The 19323-nt window shown below is 40.0% G+C and overlaps 1 protein-coding gene across 3 annotated transcripts; it reads right to left on the bottom strand.

The window, feature by feature from the left end:
* Positions 1-6355: 6355 nt before the first annotated feature.
* Positions 6356-19058, bottom strand: ZSCAN16 (zinc finger and SCAN domain containing 16). 3 transcript variants are annotated; one of them, XM_007179055.2, is made up of 4 exons: positions 18949-19058; positions 17901-18326; positions 16772-16910; positions 6356-12484 (listed from the first exon to the last, which is right to left on the bottom strand). In XM_007179055.2, the coding sequence occupies exons 2-4, from the start codon at positions 18285-18287 to the stop codon at positions 11964-11966; spliced, it is 1047 nt and encodes a 348-aa protein (XP_007179117.1). In that variant the 5' UTR covers positions 18288-18326; positions 18949-19058; the 3' UTR covers positions 6356-11963. The 3 variants fall into 3 exon arrangements, with proteins under 3 accessions (XP_007179117.1, XP_007179119.1, XP_007179118.1); XM_007179057.2 differs by having other exon boundaries at positions 17904-18370; positions 18949-18995; XM_007179056.2 differs by having other exon boundaries at positions 17901-18370; positions 18949-18995.
* Positions 19059-19323: the final 265 nt, after the last annotated feature.

Raw genomic sequence — 19323 nt, forward strand, 5'->3', positions numbered from 1 at the left:
TATGGAAAGTAAGCATTTAACCCTTTTAAATCACTATTACAATTAGCCACACCAGGGTTTAGAACATATTTTAAACTGCCTGAGTTGCTAGGTCCAACAACCATGACAGCCCCACCAAAGCACAAAAAATGTTAGACTCTGGTTACTCATACTTTCCTTATTTGTATAAGCAGGTGACATGTTTTTAATAAGACTCCAAATATTTTCCACACCTAGGGCCACAAGGGTGTTCCCACATTTTCCATAGTTGCTCTACATTTTAGTTTCAGAAGCATAACTTCATATAGTGTATGGACTAGCATATTAATTCTCAAATATTTTGGTCTCATGACTCCTTTTATACTCTTAAAAACTAGTGAGGACTCCAAAGAGCTTATGTTTATATGGGTCGTATCCATCAAGATTTACTTTGTTCGAAATTAAAACTGAGGAATTAAAAATATTTATTCTTTAACAATAACATACCCATTACATGTTAACTTAAGTAACATATTTTGTTACTTTAATATTTTATGAAATTTAACTATATTTTCAAAAAAAGTAAAAGGAGTGGAATCATTTCACATTTTGCAAATCCCTTTAATGTCTGGCTTAATAGGAGGTGGCTTGGTTCTCGTATCTGCTACTTCATTCAGTATCACACTTTTGCTCATACTGACCCCTCTGCTAGAAGTGTACTTCCTACTACTCTCCACTTACCTAAACTCTATCCATCCTTCGAGGTCTGGCTCAGATTTCACTTTAAACAGAAAGCCTTCTCTAAGAATCCAAAAATGAGGTGTGTAAAAATGAGAAAATGAGAGAGAGGTGGTATAGAAGAACATGGCTTGTTTTAAGTTCAAGTTGGAAGGGTGACATGTATCTACTTCCTTTCCCTCCCAAGAACACACAAATGACTGAAAAAATTTAAAACAAAATAAATAAATAACAGTGCTAGAAAATAAAGAGTGGAGCAGAAATTTTGAGGAATTTCTGGAAAAGAATAAGCAATTGGGATCAGATTGTTGGAGAAGCAGAGGAAATTGCCCTGTAAGACACCAGGGCCAGGTATGCATCTGCAGAAGAATCCTGGAGAAGTTCAAACCTCAGGACCAAGAGTTGCAAATGGCAAGAATGGGCTATCCATTTAAGAACTGCATTTGGGACAGTTGGATATCTCCCTTTTTAAACTGGGAGCCTCAGAAAGAAGCATAGCAAAATTTGAAATGACTCTGGACCTCTACAATGGAACAAGGAGGAGGAGAAAGAGGTTCTCATTTTTGGTAATTGTGTAGGCACCCAGCCTGTCTGCTTGCTCCCTGTTCACTCACTCTACAGGAAGGCCTGCCTACTTACATACAACCCGGACTGAGAATTTCCATTGGGATAATACCAGCTGCACAAGCAGCCTCCTACAACTGCAGCGGAAACTCCTACTACCTAAATTAACCAGCACAGGACTCCATTCCTAAATATAAGCATCCAATCCAGAGGACATTTAATGAAAATCAGGTGCAGAGCATGAAAGGAGGGACAAGAGTAACAAAGAGATCTGACGCCCCAAAAGAAAGACACAATCCAGAGAACAGAAGGAAACTTTAAATAAATCAGTTGGGGAATGAATGCTGAAGACCAATTTGGCAGATGTCTTCTAGGTAAATGAGTATGTTAAGTATTTAATCCACGCTGCTCTAAACATAGAAATGGGTTAATATAAAAAAGTGGAAAAAAACATTTAGGTTGAAACATTCTTTGAATCTCTACTGATCAGAAACAGAATAAAAATGCAAAACAGTAAGCAGGGCAGAAGTTGCAAGCTCGGTGGATAGGCCTGCTGAGCTAGGGGAGGCCACAAGGCACAGGTACAGCTTCTCAGCTAGGAGCTGAGCCAGGCCACCTACTTGATTTGTGACTGGTGTTGCCATATCCTCATTATTTCTGCAGAGTGGTGACTTTAAATTTTCACTGTGAGAACTGGCTTTGATCTGGGGCCCTGTGGGCCAGGTGAAAGTTGCTTTAAATCAATTCCAGGGTGGGAGCCAGCAGATTTCTCCTTTGAAATGTTGCTCTTCTCTATTATAGCCACCTTCCTCAGTTCTAATTACCTCATACCTACATGACTGCAGCCTTGAGATAATCTTCATAACTTTAGTCCATTCCAGATATGTTTACTAGATTCATGTTCCTTAAATATCATTATAATTTCCCCAGTCACAGACCCTGAGTGACTCCTTATCCCTTACTAAAACAAATGTAAACTTCTGTTTGCCTTTTATTTTTATTATATTTCAAAAAATTAAAATAACAAAATATGAAAAAAACTAGAATCTTAATGTATATAAAGTTTAAAAAAAGGCTGATATCTCCTCTAACCCCAGATGCTATTACCTAGAGTGTTGGGAAACAATTCTCCAAGGATCTCTCACATTTCTCCAAGGGTTCTGACAGATTTTCTTTCAGATTATCTTTTCAAAGATGTTTGTATCTCCTTGTGGAGCAGATTTGTTTCCTGACCAGGATAATAAAGATATTGCCTCACTCTGGGGCAAGGTTGGGCAAAGACCGGCTTTTCCTATGCTTGGGGTTCCTCTGCTAGGATGCAAACCCATTGCGTGAGCAGCACCCACTGGGGCCCCTCCACGTCACTCCTCTGGCTTTGAGGACAAGGGGAGCATGAAGCTCATGATGCTTGTGTCATTAAGTAAAGTCCTTTGTCTGACACAGGAGCCTAGTGACTACCATACATTTCTGACAAGAAAAGTGGTTTCGCTTGTTTTGTCAACTAGCTAAATTTAGTCAGTCTGATTCACTTTCTCCCTTCTGTTCTTTAATTCCTTCTCCCTAGATCTGTCCTTATTCATCCAAGTAAGTACTTATCAAGAGCCTACCATGTGCCAGGAGCCAAGTGAGGTGAAAATGCTGGGATGGGCAACTATGTGAAGCTCACAATGACTGTCAATCTTTTGTATTCTTCGTGGTTTCTCCCTTACTCAAGTCTTGCACTTTACTTTTCTTCACATGAGCTCCAGAAAAGCAAAAGTGACAGTTGGTTAATTAGTCCTATTTGTCTGACATGGATGAGTGATAGCAGATACAGGGGAGGGGAAGGAAACGTCTAAAGACTAAGTTTTTTACGTGCACTCTCACAGTCATCACAACCATCCTCTGAAACAGGCACTATATTATTCTGATTTACACAAACGAGGAAACCGAGGCTTAGAGAGGTTAAAAAAGTTGCCCTTGATCCTAACAGGAAAGTGGTGGAGCGGGAATTTGATTCCAGGTTTAAAGAATACCAGCGCCAGTACTCTTCACCCATTTCATTCTGGGCCCTCATTTCCCCTAACGATCAGAGAAGTTTAAACAGAGGCCAGTTTTCCTCTCCCTTAGTGCCCAAGGTCCTGCCAGATCACGGTGAGCGGGGCACAGCAGGTACCGTTGGCAACCCCGAGACGTGAGTGGAGGAAGCTCCTCGGCGCCCCTTCCTAGTGTGACCGAACGTCCCAACTAGCCCCTCTCGCAGAAGAGAGGGGCGCCTGCCCTCCCGGATGAACTTAAGCAGAAGAAACCCCCTTTCCCTGTCCGCGGTTGACCGGGCCTTTCCTGCACCCGAGGCCCCTAAGGCTTCGGCCCACTCCCGGCCTGGGCCCGCCGGACCCGCGCTCTAGGGAACCGCGGACTGGGGTAGACAACTGCGCGGAGGGCGCGGAAAGGAAGCTGCGGACCGTGGAAGGAGCCTGTCCCCAAAGTCACTTTCGGGCCTCTCGCGCAATCCTGGAGGTTTCCACAGGCTCGTGGTTGGTCGACTTTTCGAGAATGCCCCCGCCGCTGTAGCTGCGTCCGAACCGGCTGCGGGATAGTGCGTTTCCGGATCTCCCTCAAACGGGTCTCCTCTTCCTCCACCTGGGAGCCCTGGGCTTCTTTCCAGGGGGGACCTCAGTGTTTCTGAACCCGGGAAAGACCGGCCCCCTTTTTCAGCGCTCTCGCGACTCCCAGCCATTTCCGGTAGCTAATGGTTCCAGAGCTCCCCGGGCCGGGATTTGCGGCCCGGTAAATGGCCCTGTGAGCTGGACCCGGCGCCGGGGGCTGGAAACCGCCGGGAGACAAGCGCTGGCGGTAAGTGCCGCAGTGAGGGTCACCGGGGTGGTGTTCTCCGCCGGTGGACAGGTGGGGCCGACCGGGCTGGGTTTGGGGTTAGGTATTTAGGGAGCAGGGAGCAGTTCAGAATTAGGGTAATTGTTAACATTACAGGAATTATTTTAAAACACACACAACAGCAACAAATGCAGTGAATTCATGAAGATCAAATGCCAGTTAACTAATTTAAGCAGTTTGGGGGGAAGAAAATGCTGAACATGATGCACTTTGATAAACAAGAAGACCTAACTGCGCTATTGGCAGCGGCTAACATAGCACTTACTATGTGTCAGGCACTGTTCTAAACTCATTACATTTGGTCACTTATGTAATTCGTACCTTATGAGGTAGATACCATTTTACCACCGTTTTACAGGTGGGAGACCTGAGGCACAGAAAGTAAGCCAAGGTCATATAACTAGTAACAGGCAGAGTAAGGATTTATACCCAGGCATTCTGCTTTTAACCTCTGCTCTACTGCCTTTCATTGATAACCTTGACTTTATCAGTTTAGGAAATGTGCTATCCAGAAGGAAGTTTGTACAGAGACATGTTATTATAGTGGTGTTCTGAATCTCATCAGGTTTGTTGGCAATTTCCCTTTAGACAAAGGGCTTAACAAAGGGTGCCTTCCACAGAAAGTTTTAAGGAGAAAAGAATACAGATTTCCATTTAACAAATTAATTAGGCCCATAATTAGGCCCCCACACAATTTCAAAGTCCCTTCCCCTGTTCCATTTCTCTCTAGATTTTTCTCTGTTCTTATTTTGTTTCTACTAGGTTAAATCATTTGAAATTGCTGATATTTGACTGCTTCTGACACACAGAAATGGCAATTTCATACGTTTAACCCAGTATTTAAACATCTTTTTGTGTGAGAATTTAGGAGTCTACAACAGTCTTTTAGCAAATTGTTTTGGCTTTGTCTCCAAAATATACCTTGAATCTGTTTATTTCTCTTCATGTCCACTTTGGACCTGTGGTTGGTGCCACCACCTTCTCTCATCTGGATTACTGCAGTAGCCTCTTGACTGGTCTCCTTGCTTCTGCTCTTTTCTCACTCTTGCTTCCTTAAGGGACCAGAATGATCTTTTAAAAACAAAAATCAGATCATGTCCTTCCCTTCCAATGGTGTCCCATCATGCTTAGAATACATATCCTGGCCCCTGCTCACCTCTCTAGCCTAATTTTATACCACATTCCCCTTAATCCAGTGCTTTAGACCCAATGACCTTCTTTCATTTCCTGTAAACACCTCAGATTCATTCCTACTGTAGAGACTGCATTAGCAATTCCCTTTGCCTGACATGGTCTTCTTCAGAACTTCCCAAGACTGGACATTTATATTTCAGTTAGAATGTCAGCCCTCCAGAAAAGCCTTTTCTGACTACTTGTAGTAGTCATTCAGCCACTCTGTTTCATTTCAATTCATTATTTATATTCCATATACCACTACTCCTATTTGATATTTGTCTTGTCTTCCTTCACTGTAATACAGGTTTATAAAAGCAGGGATTTCTTTTTCTTATGAAGAGACAGAAGCAGCTCCTTTACTATAGCCCAACAGTTGTGACAAACGAAGACACATCCAAGAACAGATAATGAAAAATTTTGAATTATTGTCATTTTCTCATATTCCTGAGACCCATGAATTAATATAGCAAACCAGTCTGAAGATAAAAAGCTAGAAGCTTTATCAAATACATTATGTCTGGTAGAATGTCTATACTGAACTAACTCAAAGTCCTGGTAGTAGTTTGGGTTTTGTGTAAGAAATGGCATAGATTTTTCTAGGAGGTATTGATTTACTTACTCTTCATTTGAAGCCAAACTGTCTGACTATGATGGTTTTATACTTTTCCCATTGGAGTGTCATGTTTATTTCTTCTTTATTTCTGACTTAGCTTTTTCTACTTTCTGGAGGAGTCAGGATGTTCTTTTCCATAGGTGTCAAGAATACTGATCCAAGGGGAAAAATGAATTTAAGGTCAACCCTTGAGTAAGAGAGTGCCTAGAAAGTAGCATTAAGTGTTTATGCAAAAAACTCAACTTGTGCAAGAGTTAGACATTATGTAACTTATAAATATATGCAGTAGGTTAAGAAATGTTTTAACTTTAAATTATTTCAAAGATTCCAGATTTATTGTGTTGTCATTACTTTACAAATAAGAATGGTATTTTCTTTCCCATCTGACTCCTATTGTACATGCAAATCACCACAATAATGTGAATAGCTATTTACATATTTTATGTGACAATGAAATACTAAAATTGTTCAAAATATTGAATTATACATTTGCTGGAGGGTTTAGGATTTTAACCTAGTAGATAAGGAACTATTTCCTGATTCTGAAAAAGGATTTCCTTCCAGCTATGTTTTTATATATTGATACATGGAATATATAACTATTTCTGCATTTTTAGATGTCCTCATATTCATGTTTGTATTTTTATATAGAGATAGTAAAATAGAATTTGTTTATAATTATCTACTTTCTAACTGCTGTTGATTGTTCTTCATAGGAAAGTTATTTTTAAACAAAAAACATCAAAAGCACATAATCACTTCACGTCTTTGAGATAAAGTTAAGGCTATAGCAGAGTTTTCCAAGACTATCAACTGAGTGGAGTAGAGAAAAACAAAAAGGCACAATAACTGGTTTAATGAAATTTCCTTCCTTGTACCCAGTATTACGGTGATATATAATAGGTTAATTCAACATACATGGGAACTTATGGTTCTTACATATAGAAATTGTTCCATTGCTAATTTCCCCAAAGAGACTTCTGCAGTAAATACTATGAAGTGTGTATTAACAATAATGCATAAAGCAGGTCTAACCTTTAATAAGTCCTCTCATGCAATGGCATATCCAAAGACCTTTAGTCCCTATTGCTGTGCTATTGGACTTGCCAAACAAACCAAACTTAAAATCTTATTAAATTGAAATGAAATTGTAATCCCAAAATAACAATCTATTTTTCCCCCTCTTCTTTCCTTCCTCCCCACACCTAACCTGAAATGCCCTGCCTTTTCGTCCTAATAGTCTTCCATCTGAAAGGACAGCATTATACCTTTAATTTTAACATTCACTATTTTTCTCATAGTCTTACATGGAAATATCTTGTTATATCCTGCTCTATCCCCAATACCTAAAATAGAGGTGTGGCACATAGCATGCACTCAGTAAGTACCTGTTGGATTAATGAATAAGAAGAAATAGGTAAAAAGTCCTTGGCAGCACAGAAGTTAGCCTCACAGAATTGAGGTGGTTTGGAACATAGTGAATGGGACCTACCCTGAGAGCGAGAAGATCTTGATCAGTGTTGTCCAATAAATAGGAATGTAATGTGATCCACCTATGTGGATGTAAGTTTTCTAGTAGCCACATTAAAAATGTAAAAAGACAGGTGAAATTAATTTTTAATGTATTTTATTTAAACCAGTATATCCAAAATATTATTTTAAAATCTAATATAAAACTTATTAATGAAATATTTTACATTCCTTTTTTCATACTAAGTCTTTGTAATCCAGTGTGTCTATACTTACTACACATCTCAATTCAGTTTTTAAATTTTCATTGGAAATACTTGATCTGTATTGAGAGTACATAAAATTTTGAATGGCAAAATTAGATTCCTATACCCGAAATACTCCAAACATACTTAAAGGTTTTCCAATAACTGAATTGAGTATCAGTTTTTAAATTTAAATTAAAGTGAAAAAATTTTAGTTCCTCAGTTGCATAGCCACATTTCAAGTGCTCGATAGCCACATGTACCTAGTGGCTAATGTATTGGACAGTGCAGATCAAGGATAAAGTGTCTATTTGTGGTTGGGTCAAGGGGCAAAGGAGAGGGTAGCAGCAGAAGTATGGTATAGAGGGAAGAAGAAGGTCTAGAAAAATGCAAGGTAAGCTCTTTATGCAAGTCACACTTGAGGACAGATTCCTCTGGTGCTCAAAAGTAAGTGAGGTATGACTTCCTAAAGTAGACTACTTCTTTAGCATGACTGCTGCACAGATTTTAGGTACCCTGGGAATCATTTTGTGGGGTAGTAAAAGGGTCTAACAGTGCTAGTCATATATAACATTTCTAAGTTGAATCTTATTGTATATGACGTGGAACGGTCATGGAAATCAGATTATTTTCCTATAGAGCAGTGGTTCTCAACTGGGCTGGCAGGGCGGGGGAGAGATTTTGTCCCTCAGGGAATATTTGCATCTCTTAAGAAATTTTTGCTTGTCACAAGTTGGGGCTGCTGGTATCCAGGGGGTAGAGGCCAGGGATGCTGCTAAACATCCCACACTGCAGAGGACAGCCCCCCCCACCGCAAGGAATTGTTTGGCTGAAAATGTCAATGAAACCAAGGTTGAGAAACTGTGCTCTAGAGGATTTGAGTAAGAAAGACTGAGAGATCTATTCTTTTAGAACCTTAGTCTAATTGCCTTGTGATATTACTAAGGGGAGAACAGGTTGTTTTGAAGCATTTCAAAGTTTCTAGCAGTTTCACTGTTGATGGACTTTTTGATTAGACTATAAAGAAATAATTTTATGCTCAGAAGGAGGTTGTAGACCCATTCAATAAAGATAACATAAATAATATGTGCTGTGCATGTAAGACTCGATGACCTTGGGATAAGCTGATCTGTTCACCTTTGTATGGCTGTGGTATATAACCCACTGTCTCAATTATAATTGATGTCAATATTAGAATTACTTGTCACTCTTTTCTTTCTCTATCACCATCTCTTATTTTATCTTTGTTCCTTTCCCTATACCCTTGTTCCTTTTTTATCATTCTCTTTTTGTTCCATCCACTTCTCCTCTATCTTGTTTCCCCCCTCTTCACCAAGGCCCGTGCATACCTCCGACATCCCCTCCTACCCCAACTCTCATCTGTTTCCTCCCTTTATAGCTGTTGGCTCCTCATTCAAAATCACCAGTTTAACCACCATTCCCCAACTGTATCTGAAAGAACTACCCCCGTACTCCCTTTAGGTGCCTCTTAAAATCACTGTCTGTTCTACTAGTTCATGAAAACTACAAACTACAAGTTGTTGCCTCCCTCCAAAAAAAAGAAAAACCCTCCAAAAAATTTGGGAGGAGTGATGCATATGTTTTTGACACAACTATTTGAGAAACTGCCTACCATGTTTAGGGTTCTTTTAGAGCAGGTGCCATCATTCCAGGATGGCTCTCTGCTAGAACTCAGTGGTTCTGATTACGGTGTCTAACATATTACACCTTCTTTTCCAATAACTGTGGCTGTGATTGAACTCGGAGCTCTTCTTTCCAACTGCTTGCATCCTCACCAATTGTTTTGTGCGTTTCTACAGACTTACTAGGACACTGCCTAATCCTTCATAATACTAACAACTACTTAGATCTCCTTCAACCTCATGCCTCCTTTGCCTTATGCCAGCAGTTATCCCAGGTCCCACTGGACTTTCTTCTCTTGCCACTATCACTCCAGGCTGTCTCTGGCCCCAAATCTTTCTGTACCTCTCTGACTCTTATCCTTGCCCCTCTGGTCAAGATCAGATGGCGGACACTGTGGTGGCAATTTGGAATCAACACCAGATTAAAAAGGGTAGCATAGTCTCAGTGTTCCAAACTACTCTTCACTCAGACTTTGAGGGTGTACGACTCTAAGACTAGAACAATTCTTTATACACAACAGGTATTCAAAACTACCTGAATAGAATGTTCAGTCATACAGAGTACGTTAGAGGAAAATCAGTCTGTCATCGTTTTTACCCATTTGAGGAAACTTAATCTTGTGGTAGCCAGGATCATCTTTCTTACCACTGCAGAAGACTCTAAATTCAAGGATAAGATCAGAGACATGAGTTCCCCCTTTAAAGACTGTGAACAGCTTCTACACATGACAGTTTTTTAGCAAGACTGAAGGTAAAGGGGGAAAAGCTATCATTCATTAAGCACCTAACTTTATTTTTTAGATAAGGATGTTTCTAATACTAAAGATTTAATACTTTACTTTTCATGATCATTAAAAAATCCTTTGTTTCAAATGTTTTCAAATAGTGCTCAGATAAGCGAAAAAACAAGTATGAGTGTGAAACTTGATGTCTTAAAATATTTGTATCAGTTGATGTATACATTCAAAGTAAACTTACTTTTTTTTTTTAAAAGGAGCATTATGTTCAAAAGACATAGAAGCTCAGTTTATGGTGTTATGAGGAATGATTTAAGAGTCATCTTCCAATAGTAGTAGACACAAAATGATTCTGGTGCTTTTCCTACTATCAAAGCAAGTATGTGTAATTAATGTCTTCAGTAAGAGATTAGATCACTTACTGATCATTTTGGTGATGGGTATTCCTAGAATCAGTGGTTCGTGGCAGTTTGATGGTGTTGTAAATTTGAATGTGTTGGCCTTTGGTCACAATTCCTGCCATGCTATAAAATTCTCAAACTAGTGATGTAAAACTGTCGCAAATACGTTCATGAAATGCTAATACATTCAGAAGCCAAAAGAAAAAGAAAAACTAAATTGTTCACTGTATCTTAAAGTATTAGCGTCCTGAGGGTCCCAGTTTCTCACTAGTGTAGGGTAACTGACAGGGGATGTTACCTTGTAAAGGTAATTACACTCTTTTTATAGAGATGAGGTAGTAAGTTAAGCTTTCAATTTTGATTATTAGGTTATTGTACTTACTTAATAATCATCTTTCTCCAATTACAATACACTCTCTAAGGCTGAAAAAGTACCACAAAGTTATTTTTACTAAATTACTTTGTTTTAAGGTGTTTGTATTTTATCTCCTATTGCTATTACAGCCTCTTCAGGTATCTCTTTTGCTACCTTCCTGAACTCAGAATCATGTATCAAAGCTGGAAGGTACCTTACCAATGACTGAACAGCAATGTCCTTGAGAAGTTTCTGCAGTGATAAAAAATGGATCTGTGCTGTCCATTATTGTAGCTACTAGCCACACGTGGCTATTGAGCACTTGGAATGTGGCTAATGTCACCAAAGAACTGAATTTTCCACTTTATTTCAGTTAAGTTTAAATGTATATAGCCACATGTGGGTACTGGCTACCATATTGGACAGTGCAGTTCTAGACCAACCTCTCCCCATCTCCCTCAGTTTAAATGACCTGAGATTCAGAAGTGACTTATCCAAAGTTACAGATCCCTAACACACTCCATCATCCCCCTTCCCAGCAGCTCCCACTGATGACTTATTGCTTTCCTCTCTATTTTAATGTTTTTCTTAGCCTGCTATCTTTTCTGGTGGTTTCCTCATTTTTTTTATCATTGGCAAAGCACAATATTCCACAAAATTATTATATTCCCTACTTTAAGATAAGGGATATTTAGGCCATTATATCACTAATGATGGGGAAAAATAGTATTGTTTTAGTTCTTAATTTCAAAAGCAGTTTTCATCTATTTTAACTTAATACAGCATACCTGGTGGGCTTCTATCATCTGCACTTTACAGAATGGGAAAATGAAGGCAGAGAAAATATGAATGTCTTGCCTAAAGTCATACCCTGAGTGGTCAAGGAAAAAGGAGCCAGAGTCGAGAGGTAGAATTCACATCTTTCAACCAGGAAACATGGTTATCTTGGGCTGCAAGTGAGCAATGCTGGCAGTGGACAAGGCTTTCTGAAATAACTCTTAGTTCCTTCCAAGAAACTGAACTACTTTAGAAATAAAAGGAAATTTTACTCAGGTAAATTCTCTGGTGCCAGAGAAATTTTTAATGATGATTGAAGCTTTGCCTACATCAGGATACTCAAGGTCTCCAAGGCAGATTTCTCTGATAACTAATTAGGCCTGAGTGTCTAACTTTTGTTACTTACACCATATTAGTAGAGCTTATTTGCTGTATGAATTCTTTGATGTCTAATAAGGGCTGAACTTACACGGAAGGGCCTCCCACACTCATCACATTCATAGGGTTTTTCACCTGTGTGGATTCTCTGATGCTGAATGAGACCTGTGCGCCCACTGAAATCTTTCCCACATTCTTTACATTTATAGGGTTTCACTCCAGTGTGTACTCTATGATGTCCAATGAGATGTGAATGTTGAACGAAGGCTTTTCCACATTCGTCACATTTATAGGGCTTCTCTCCAGTGTGAGTTCTCCTGTGTTTACTAAGGTCTGAGCTATGACTGAAACTTTTTCCACAGTCATCACATTTATAGCGTCTTCTTTCCCTCTGTTGCCATTCGAATCTGCCTTCACTTTCAATAGCATCTTTGGATTCAGGATACTGAGGAATAGCTTTGGTAAGTCTGTTGTTTATTTTCCCAAGGAATTCCATGTCTTTGGGTATATCTTCCTTCTGGGACAACTCTTCATTCTTAGTCTTGGTTTTATCACCTGTAACAAATTAACAGTATACAAACAGGTCCTATTCTAGGTTTAAGAAGCAAAAAGCCTATGGAATAAAGAACATGTAAATGTTAAAAGTGTGTTATAAAAATGAAAAGTCACATGTAATGCACAAATTAGATATTTGGCACCATCAAAACATATATTGACAATATAGGGAAGAAATTAAAGAAGAGGCCAGTAAGGAAGATAGCAGGATACATTATTTGTGAATAGATTATGAAGAGAGGAAAAGGCAAAAATGTGGACAAGGGGTTGCCTGGCAATCCTGTGCAAATGCAGAGTGGTAAATGGGGACTACACACATGCCAAGGATAATTAAGAGGGATAAACAGGGAGATTAGAAAACAGATGGGGAGGGAGGTAAAATTTTGGGAGAAACATGAGGGGTCTGAAACCTAGGTAGTAAGTGGGAGTAAAACCAAGTAAAAGTGACTGGAGAAGGTAATGGGATCAGGGGTCTGAAAGGAATATAGTGAGTCGGAACCATTAAAGGAGGGAAGTATGTATAAATAATAGTTAGCTAAAAGCAGAGAGAGCATGCAGGTCAGGATAAATGGAGGGAGATAAGCAGGAAGTGACAGTGGATGGTCTGGTGTATGTGCTGGGTTGAGTCCTTTTTCTGAAACTAATGTCCTCCCTATCATCTCCTCCTGTCTAAACCCTAGCTTGGTGGTTCTCAAACTTTACTGTGCATCAGAATCATCTGGATGGCTTATCAAAACATTGCTGTGCTACCTACCCCCAGAGCTTCTGATTTGATAAGCCTGGAGTAGAGCCCTGGAATTTGCTCTTCTTGGTATGACAGACACTGCTGGTCCAGGGACTGCACTTTGAGAGCCACTGGCCTGTTATTCAAGGTGTATCTCAAATGCTGTCTCCTCCAGGAAGTCTTCCCTAACCTCCTAAATCGAATGTGCTCTCTCCCTCTTTCTGATCCCCATATCCTCAACCCCAAGCTAAGCATAGAACTTGGCACATAGCAAGTACTCAATAAATATTTGTTGAGTTGAATTCTGTAAGAAAATAGGTGTTTTGATGATTTGGAGGGAGTAAACCTATTTGGTCTTAATGCTGGGTGTCACCTATTTGGTTATGATGAAACCTCCATCTCAACAGGCCTAGGAATCCCAACTGTACAACAATCATTTAATCACATATAGTTTTCAGTGGTTCACTCGGTATGACGGAAGAAGCAGCAAGAGCTATTAGAACATTTCAGTGCCTGGGCTGGGTATGGAAAACACTGGCTCTGGACTGAGCGCCATGAACCCCATTCTTCATTGTCATCACAACGTCCCCATCCTACCAAATCTTCCTCAAATCTTACCTTCCTCCTTACAATATATATTTTTTAATCAGGCAATATATTTCTTAAAGTTTGGTTATTTGCTCTAAAATGATATTGTTTTGGAACCTAAATACCATATTTATCTCAGGCTAGAAATTACAAGGATTGGATTAGAGCCAGAAAGTCCAGATATCAGTCCTGGCTTTGCTGATGATTGTTTAAATGTTGGCAGATCATAACCATTTTGGTTTCCTTATCACCTCTCTGCCCTCCTCCTTTCCTATAGTTTGATCAGATGATGAAATGTATGATAAAGCATGTGTAAAAGTATAATGTGTGGCAGAAGTATTGCTAAGTTAGTAGGTTAATGATCATTAAGCAAATCACAGAAATCAGAGACACCCCCATACCATTAAGAAAAGTGTTTTCAAATATCAACATATTGCCTCCACAGCTTCTTTTACATACTGGAGTCACTGATGGTTGGTTTTCGGTGGCTTACTGATGAAGATGAATATCTTTTTAAAAAGGATACAAAGAGTTGGCACTTGTGGTCAGTTTACCACCTTCAGGGGAATCTACCAGTCCTTAGGATGAGTCTCTCTCCTACAACTTCAGGAGAAGTCTGGAGAAAAATCCCTCACCAGGACTTCAAAAGATTTTTTTTTTTTTAAATACAGCGTCAGTTTTCCTTGTTCAGCAATTCAAATTATAACCCTCTCCCTTACATCTGCAATTGAACAACATAAAGAAAATTGTATGGAAACTGTCAAATGGGAACTTTTCTCATCTCAGGGACCTGCAGTCTACTTGGCCAACTGGAGTTTCAGGGCTTTGTTTATGTATCTCTTCCAAGTGCCAGCTATTCCCAGGCTAATAGGATTCTACGAGATCTTGTTTCAGAACTGATTAAATTAGGAGTATTTCATTTTAGCATCTTCTGCCAGGGCCATTCTTCCAATTTTATTTTGGCATATCCAAGAGTCCTTATCAGTTACATTCCAGATAAGCCCAGTCCTGCTGGTCACTGAGATGAGGGTATGTCCATAAAGACCATTTGATTACCATACGTACAACTTGCTTGACAGTCTAGAGGGAAAGAACAAGGTTAAATGCTGACTGAAGTGAAACTGGAGCAAAGTAGACTATCACTTACTGCTACCGGAGAGTCAGTGTTGTGGGTTAAGAGAACATCCAAAAAGTTCCCTTTGAAATACCTGACAGTGTGCTACAAAGAACTGCAAGACACTCGGTTCTCCAAGTTCTCTCATATGTGAAGATAATTCTGTATTAAGTGACCACTATTATAATTTCCAGGTATGTTTACAGAGTCGAATCCCATTACCCTATCCAACGGCTAATACTAATAATCTTGCTGATATGGATACAATGAAAATTTTAAAATGAGATATTGCATAAAAAAGTCTCTCTAGGGCTTCCCTGGTGGCGCAGTGGTTGAGAATCTGCCTGCCAATGCAGGGAACACGGGTTCGAGCCCTGGTCTGGGAAGATCCCATATGCCGCGGAGCAACTAGGCCCGTGAGCCATAATTACTGAGCCTGCGCTCCGCAACAAGAGAGGCCACGATAGTGAGAGGCCCGCGCACCGCGATGAAGAGTGGCTCCGGCTCACCACAACTAGAGAAAGCCCTCGCGCAGAAACAAAGACCCAACACAGCCATAAATAAATAAATAAATTTTTAAAAAAGTCTATTTAACAATAAATTTATTTTAAAAGACACTGGGTTTTTGGTATATTATCATGATGGTTTTAAAAAATTGTTCTACTAGTAGGCAGGAGACCCAGTTTTCCCTCTAACTCCTTATGGAAACTTGGAAAAGTCACAATCACTGTGGGTATATCTGTTTAATTGTAAAATGAGGATTTGGACCAGATATTACATTCTTTTAATAAAGTTGAGAGGCATTTCTTCAAATGTATTTGTTGTGATTTCTGCAGGTTTTTTTTCTTTTTTTCCTTTGGTTTTGCTTTGGTGGTTTTGTTTTTTGCTTGTCTGTTTTTTGGCGGGGAGTATAGTGGTAGTGGGAACACAGATAAAAATTGTGTAAGATTGCCAGGGCTGTACCTTAGAAAAAAGTCATATTAATACTGTTCAATGCAGACAAAGTAGACTTCCCTAAGAAGTCATAGGCCTCAAGGATAGCTAGATTTCATGAAGTATCTTTTGGTAGATTAGATTAAGAAAATACAATTCATATTTTAACTGTATAGTATTCCCTTGAAAGGTTATTTTGGTAGCAGCACATGTGTAAACCTCTATAATTTTAGGTATAGGAAGTGTGTAATTTTCTGGACTTACATTAACGGGAAGCAGAGTGAAACTGGTCCAGAAGTATTTGTAAAAAAAAAAAAAAAAACCAGAAGGAAAGATATCTAGAATTTAAAGTTTTGCATAGATAAGCCATTAGTCATAATAATAATAATTCTCTGTGTTCTACGCAATAGAATTTAGCACAATAGACACGTTAAATTATTATTGCGACGTATTTTAAAAGTTCGTGTCCTGTCTTCTCTCAAAGGTGAGGAGAGAAGCTTATATGGCTTCTCACAGAAAAGAAGTGAGGATTCCACATAGTTAAGCTTACTAAAGCTTATTAAAATAGTCTGCCTCTTTCAGCTTCTGCCTCCTGATAAGGCAGGAGACTTAAGACTTGCTAAGACTCATTAACTTCTAAATGCCAAACTCTTATCAGTCCTCATCTTGTGTTCTATTAGTAGCATTGATTACATCTGGTGAACTCCTCCCCTACCCCATGGGCCAAATAGCAGCTTTTAAGTCTAATGAAAAACTGAAATATAGTTCTTTCCATGACAGGGCAAGGGTAGGAAGGGAGATAGCATCTTCCACAGTGAGGTGAAGGACAAGCAGGGAAACTTAAAAGGGAGAGGATGAAAGTGAGAAAGCTCCTCTCTAACCTAAGGAACCAGCTCTTCTCTCATAAACACAAACTCCTGCTCCTTACCATTCCTTTGGGGCTCCCCAGATTCCTGCTCCTGCTGGGTCTTCTTGTGATGGAGCTGGATAGTCAGTGACTCATGTGGCCTTCTCAAGGGCGCCAACTTGTCCAAAAGTGTGTCCTGTCTTTCTGAATTGGCTGGGACCTGGGAACAATGAAGTATGATTGGGCTTGCAAGGTAGATTTTGTGAAAGAACTGAAAGAACTTCAGAGAAAGATCAAAAGAAGCATGTGCCAGGGACCAGGGCCATAGAAAAGAGGACAAATTCTCATTCAATTGCAAATGGCAGTAATGACTAAAAATGAAGAGACAGAGTCTAATCTATACAGTTCAGGACACTGGAGAATAAAATTCAGTGCCTCTAACAGTGATCTGCAGAGGTCCAGAATCATAGAGTCTTGGGACTTGAAAGGTACCTTAAAGATTGAACCCAACTTCCACCAAATGGGGGCATTTCTTCTATAACCATGTGGTCCAATACGATAGCCACTAGCCAGATGTGGTTACTGAGCACTTGAAATGTGGCTAATACAAATTGAGATATGTGAAGTGTAAAATACATTCAAATATTGAAAACTGAAATAAAAAAATGTAAAATACCTCATGTTTAATATTGATTACATATTTTTGGTTAAATGAAATATATTTAATTTCACAAATGTGGCTACTAAAAATTTAAATTACATATAGGGCTCACATTATATTTAATTACCATATATTAAATGTATATTTAATTACATGTATTAAATGTGAATGGGTCACAATTAGACCATGCTGTTCTGTATTATCCTTATTATCTACTTGAACCACACCTTGAAGGGGAGTTTTTTATTACAAGGTAGCCTATTTTATGTATAGGTAACCGTGAGTGTTAGAAAATTGTTTGTTTTCCTCTGATACCTTTTTGCCTTCCTACAGCTTCTCACTGATCCTAGCCTTCCAAACTGACATAGAATCAGTCTAGTGTCTCTTTTTACTTAGTCACACTTCAGTTATTTGACACTGGCAGTCAGTCCCTAAGCCTTGTTCTTCTCTAGGGTAACATATTAAATACCTTCAGGTGTTCTTTCATATGCTTTTGCTTTGGCTTGGTCTATACCCTGATCTCTCACAGCCAAATGACCGCCCCCTTACCACCTGCTTTCGAGGTTCATCAAGCTCTCTCTCCAGATCCTCCAGCACAGTCACCGCCTCCTCTCCAGTCTCTGGATGGTGTGCCTGCACCCATGCTTGCAGGTCCCTAGGGAGAATGCTCAGGAACTGTTCAAGCACCAGCAGGTCTAAAATCTGCTCCTTTGTGTGGCATTCTGGCCTCAGCCACTGGTGGCAAAGCTCCCAGAGCTGGGTAAGAGCTTCACGGGGTCCAGGTGCATCCTGATAGCAGAGCTTCCTGAAGTGCTGCCTGAAGAGTTCCCTTCTGTGAGGACTGTACTTTTGTGAGATGGAGTCCTGTCCCCCATAATGGTCTGCCTTAACTATTAAAAGTCCTTTTTGTTCCTCAGGTTCCAGGGATGTGGCCATTCTGGGCTGTTTTTCAGAAGATCAATCCTCTATCTGTAACTGATTCAAGGAGAATCTCTTAGAATCTTGTCTCAGAGAAAAATCTGTTACCATAGAGAAATGACAAAAGCTGCTGTGAACATAAACACTGATAAAGGGAAGCAACCAGAATTGAGTAGAGAAAACCGACTGATAGGAGGCTGTAAATAAGAACACTGAAGCAGGAGCATGGATTTGAATCTGGGCTGTTGTGTAATTTAGAGCAAGTTACTAGACCCTCATCTGTAAAAATTCTCGTGTTTCTCATAGGGTCGACGTGTAGATTAAATAAGTATGCAAAGTCCTTGGCCTGAGAGCAAGCACTAAATAAACGCTAAGTATTAACAGCGTTGTTAAAAAGCTCTTTCATTCCACAACCTGAGATGTACGGGTCCCTAGGATGCACTGGTTGTGGGGTACATGCGCCAACTCAGGATGGGGGTTAGATGAATGCCCTCGCAGAGCAACTCGTAACCAGTGTTCCCTTTCGCTCCGTTCTCCCGGGATGTCGGCCCAAGTCCTCTCTCGTAGCTATGTCTGGAGGGAGGGGACAGCCTGTGAGGGGGAGGTGTGGGGAGACAGTTGCTGCAGACCACGACTGTGCCCTGCCCCCTCCTCCACCCAGGAGCAGGGAAAGACTTACCTCGCGCGGAGAGGTACAGGTGCGACAGCTAGCGTCTTTTGGGCGGCCCGAACAAAGGTTAGACTCAAACCGACCAATCGGCGCTGGGTTGCTGTCAGCTGGGCATTTCCGGGCCGCTCTAGGAAGCCTCGCCTCGGTGGTGTCTGCCGGGCTTCCCACCCTCAGCTCTAGCCCGCGGAGGACCCGGTTCCTGTATATTTGACTGATGGGACTTAGGCGCCCGCAAGCTGGTTTTTTTTTGCTCTTTAAAAAAAAGTTTTCCCTCTCAAGATTTTTTCCCCCCACTTAATTATTAAATAAGTAATATGGGTATGTAATGCATTCACATGGTTCAATGTTTAAAAAGAATTATAACCTATAGTGGAAAATAATCTA

The sequence above is a fragment of the Balaenoptera acutorostrata genome, chromosome 10 (genome assembly GCF_949987535.1).
Source record: "Balaenoptera acutorostrata chromosome 10, mBalAcu1.1, whole genome shotgun sequence".
Classification (NCBI taxonomy): domain Eukaryota; kingdom Metazoa; phylum Chordata; class Mammalia; order Artiodactyla; family Balaenopteridae; genus Balaenoptera; species Balaenoptera acutorostrata.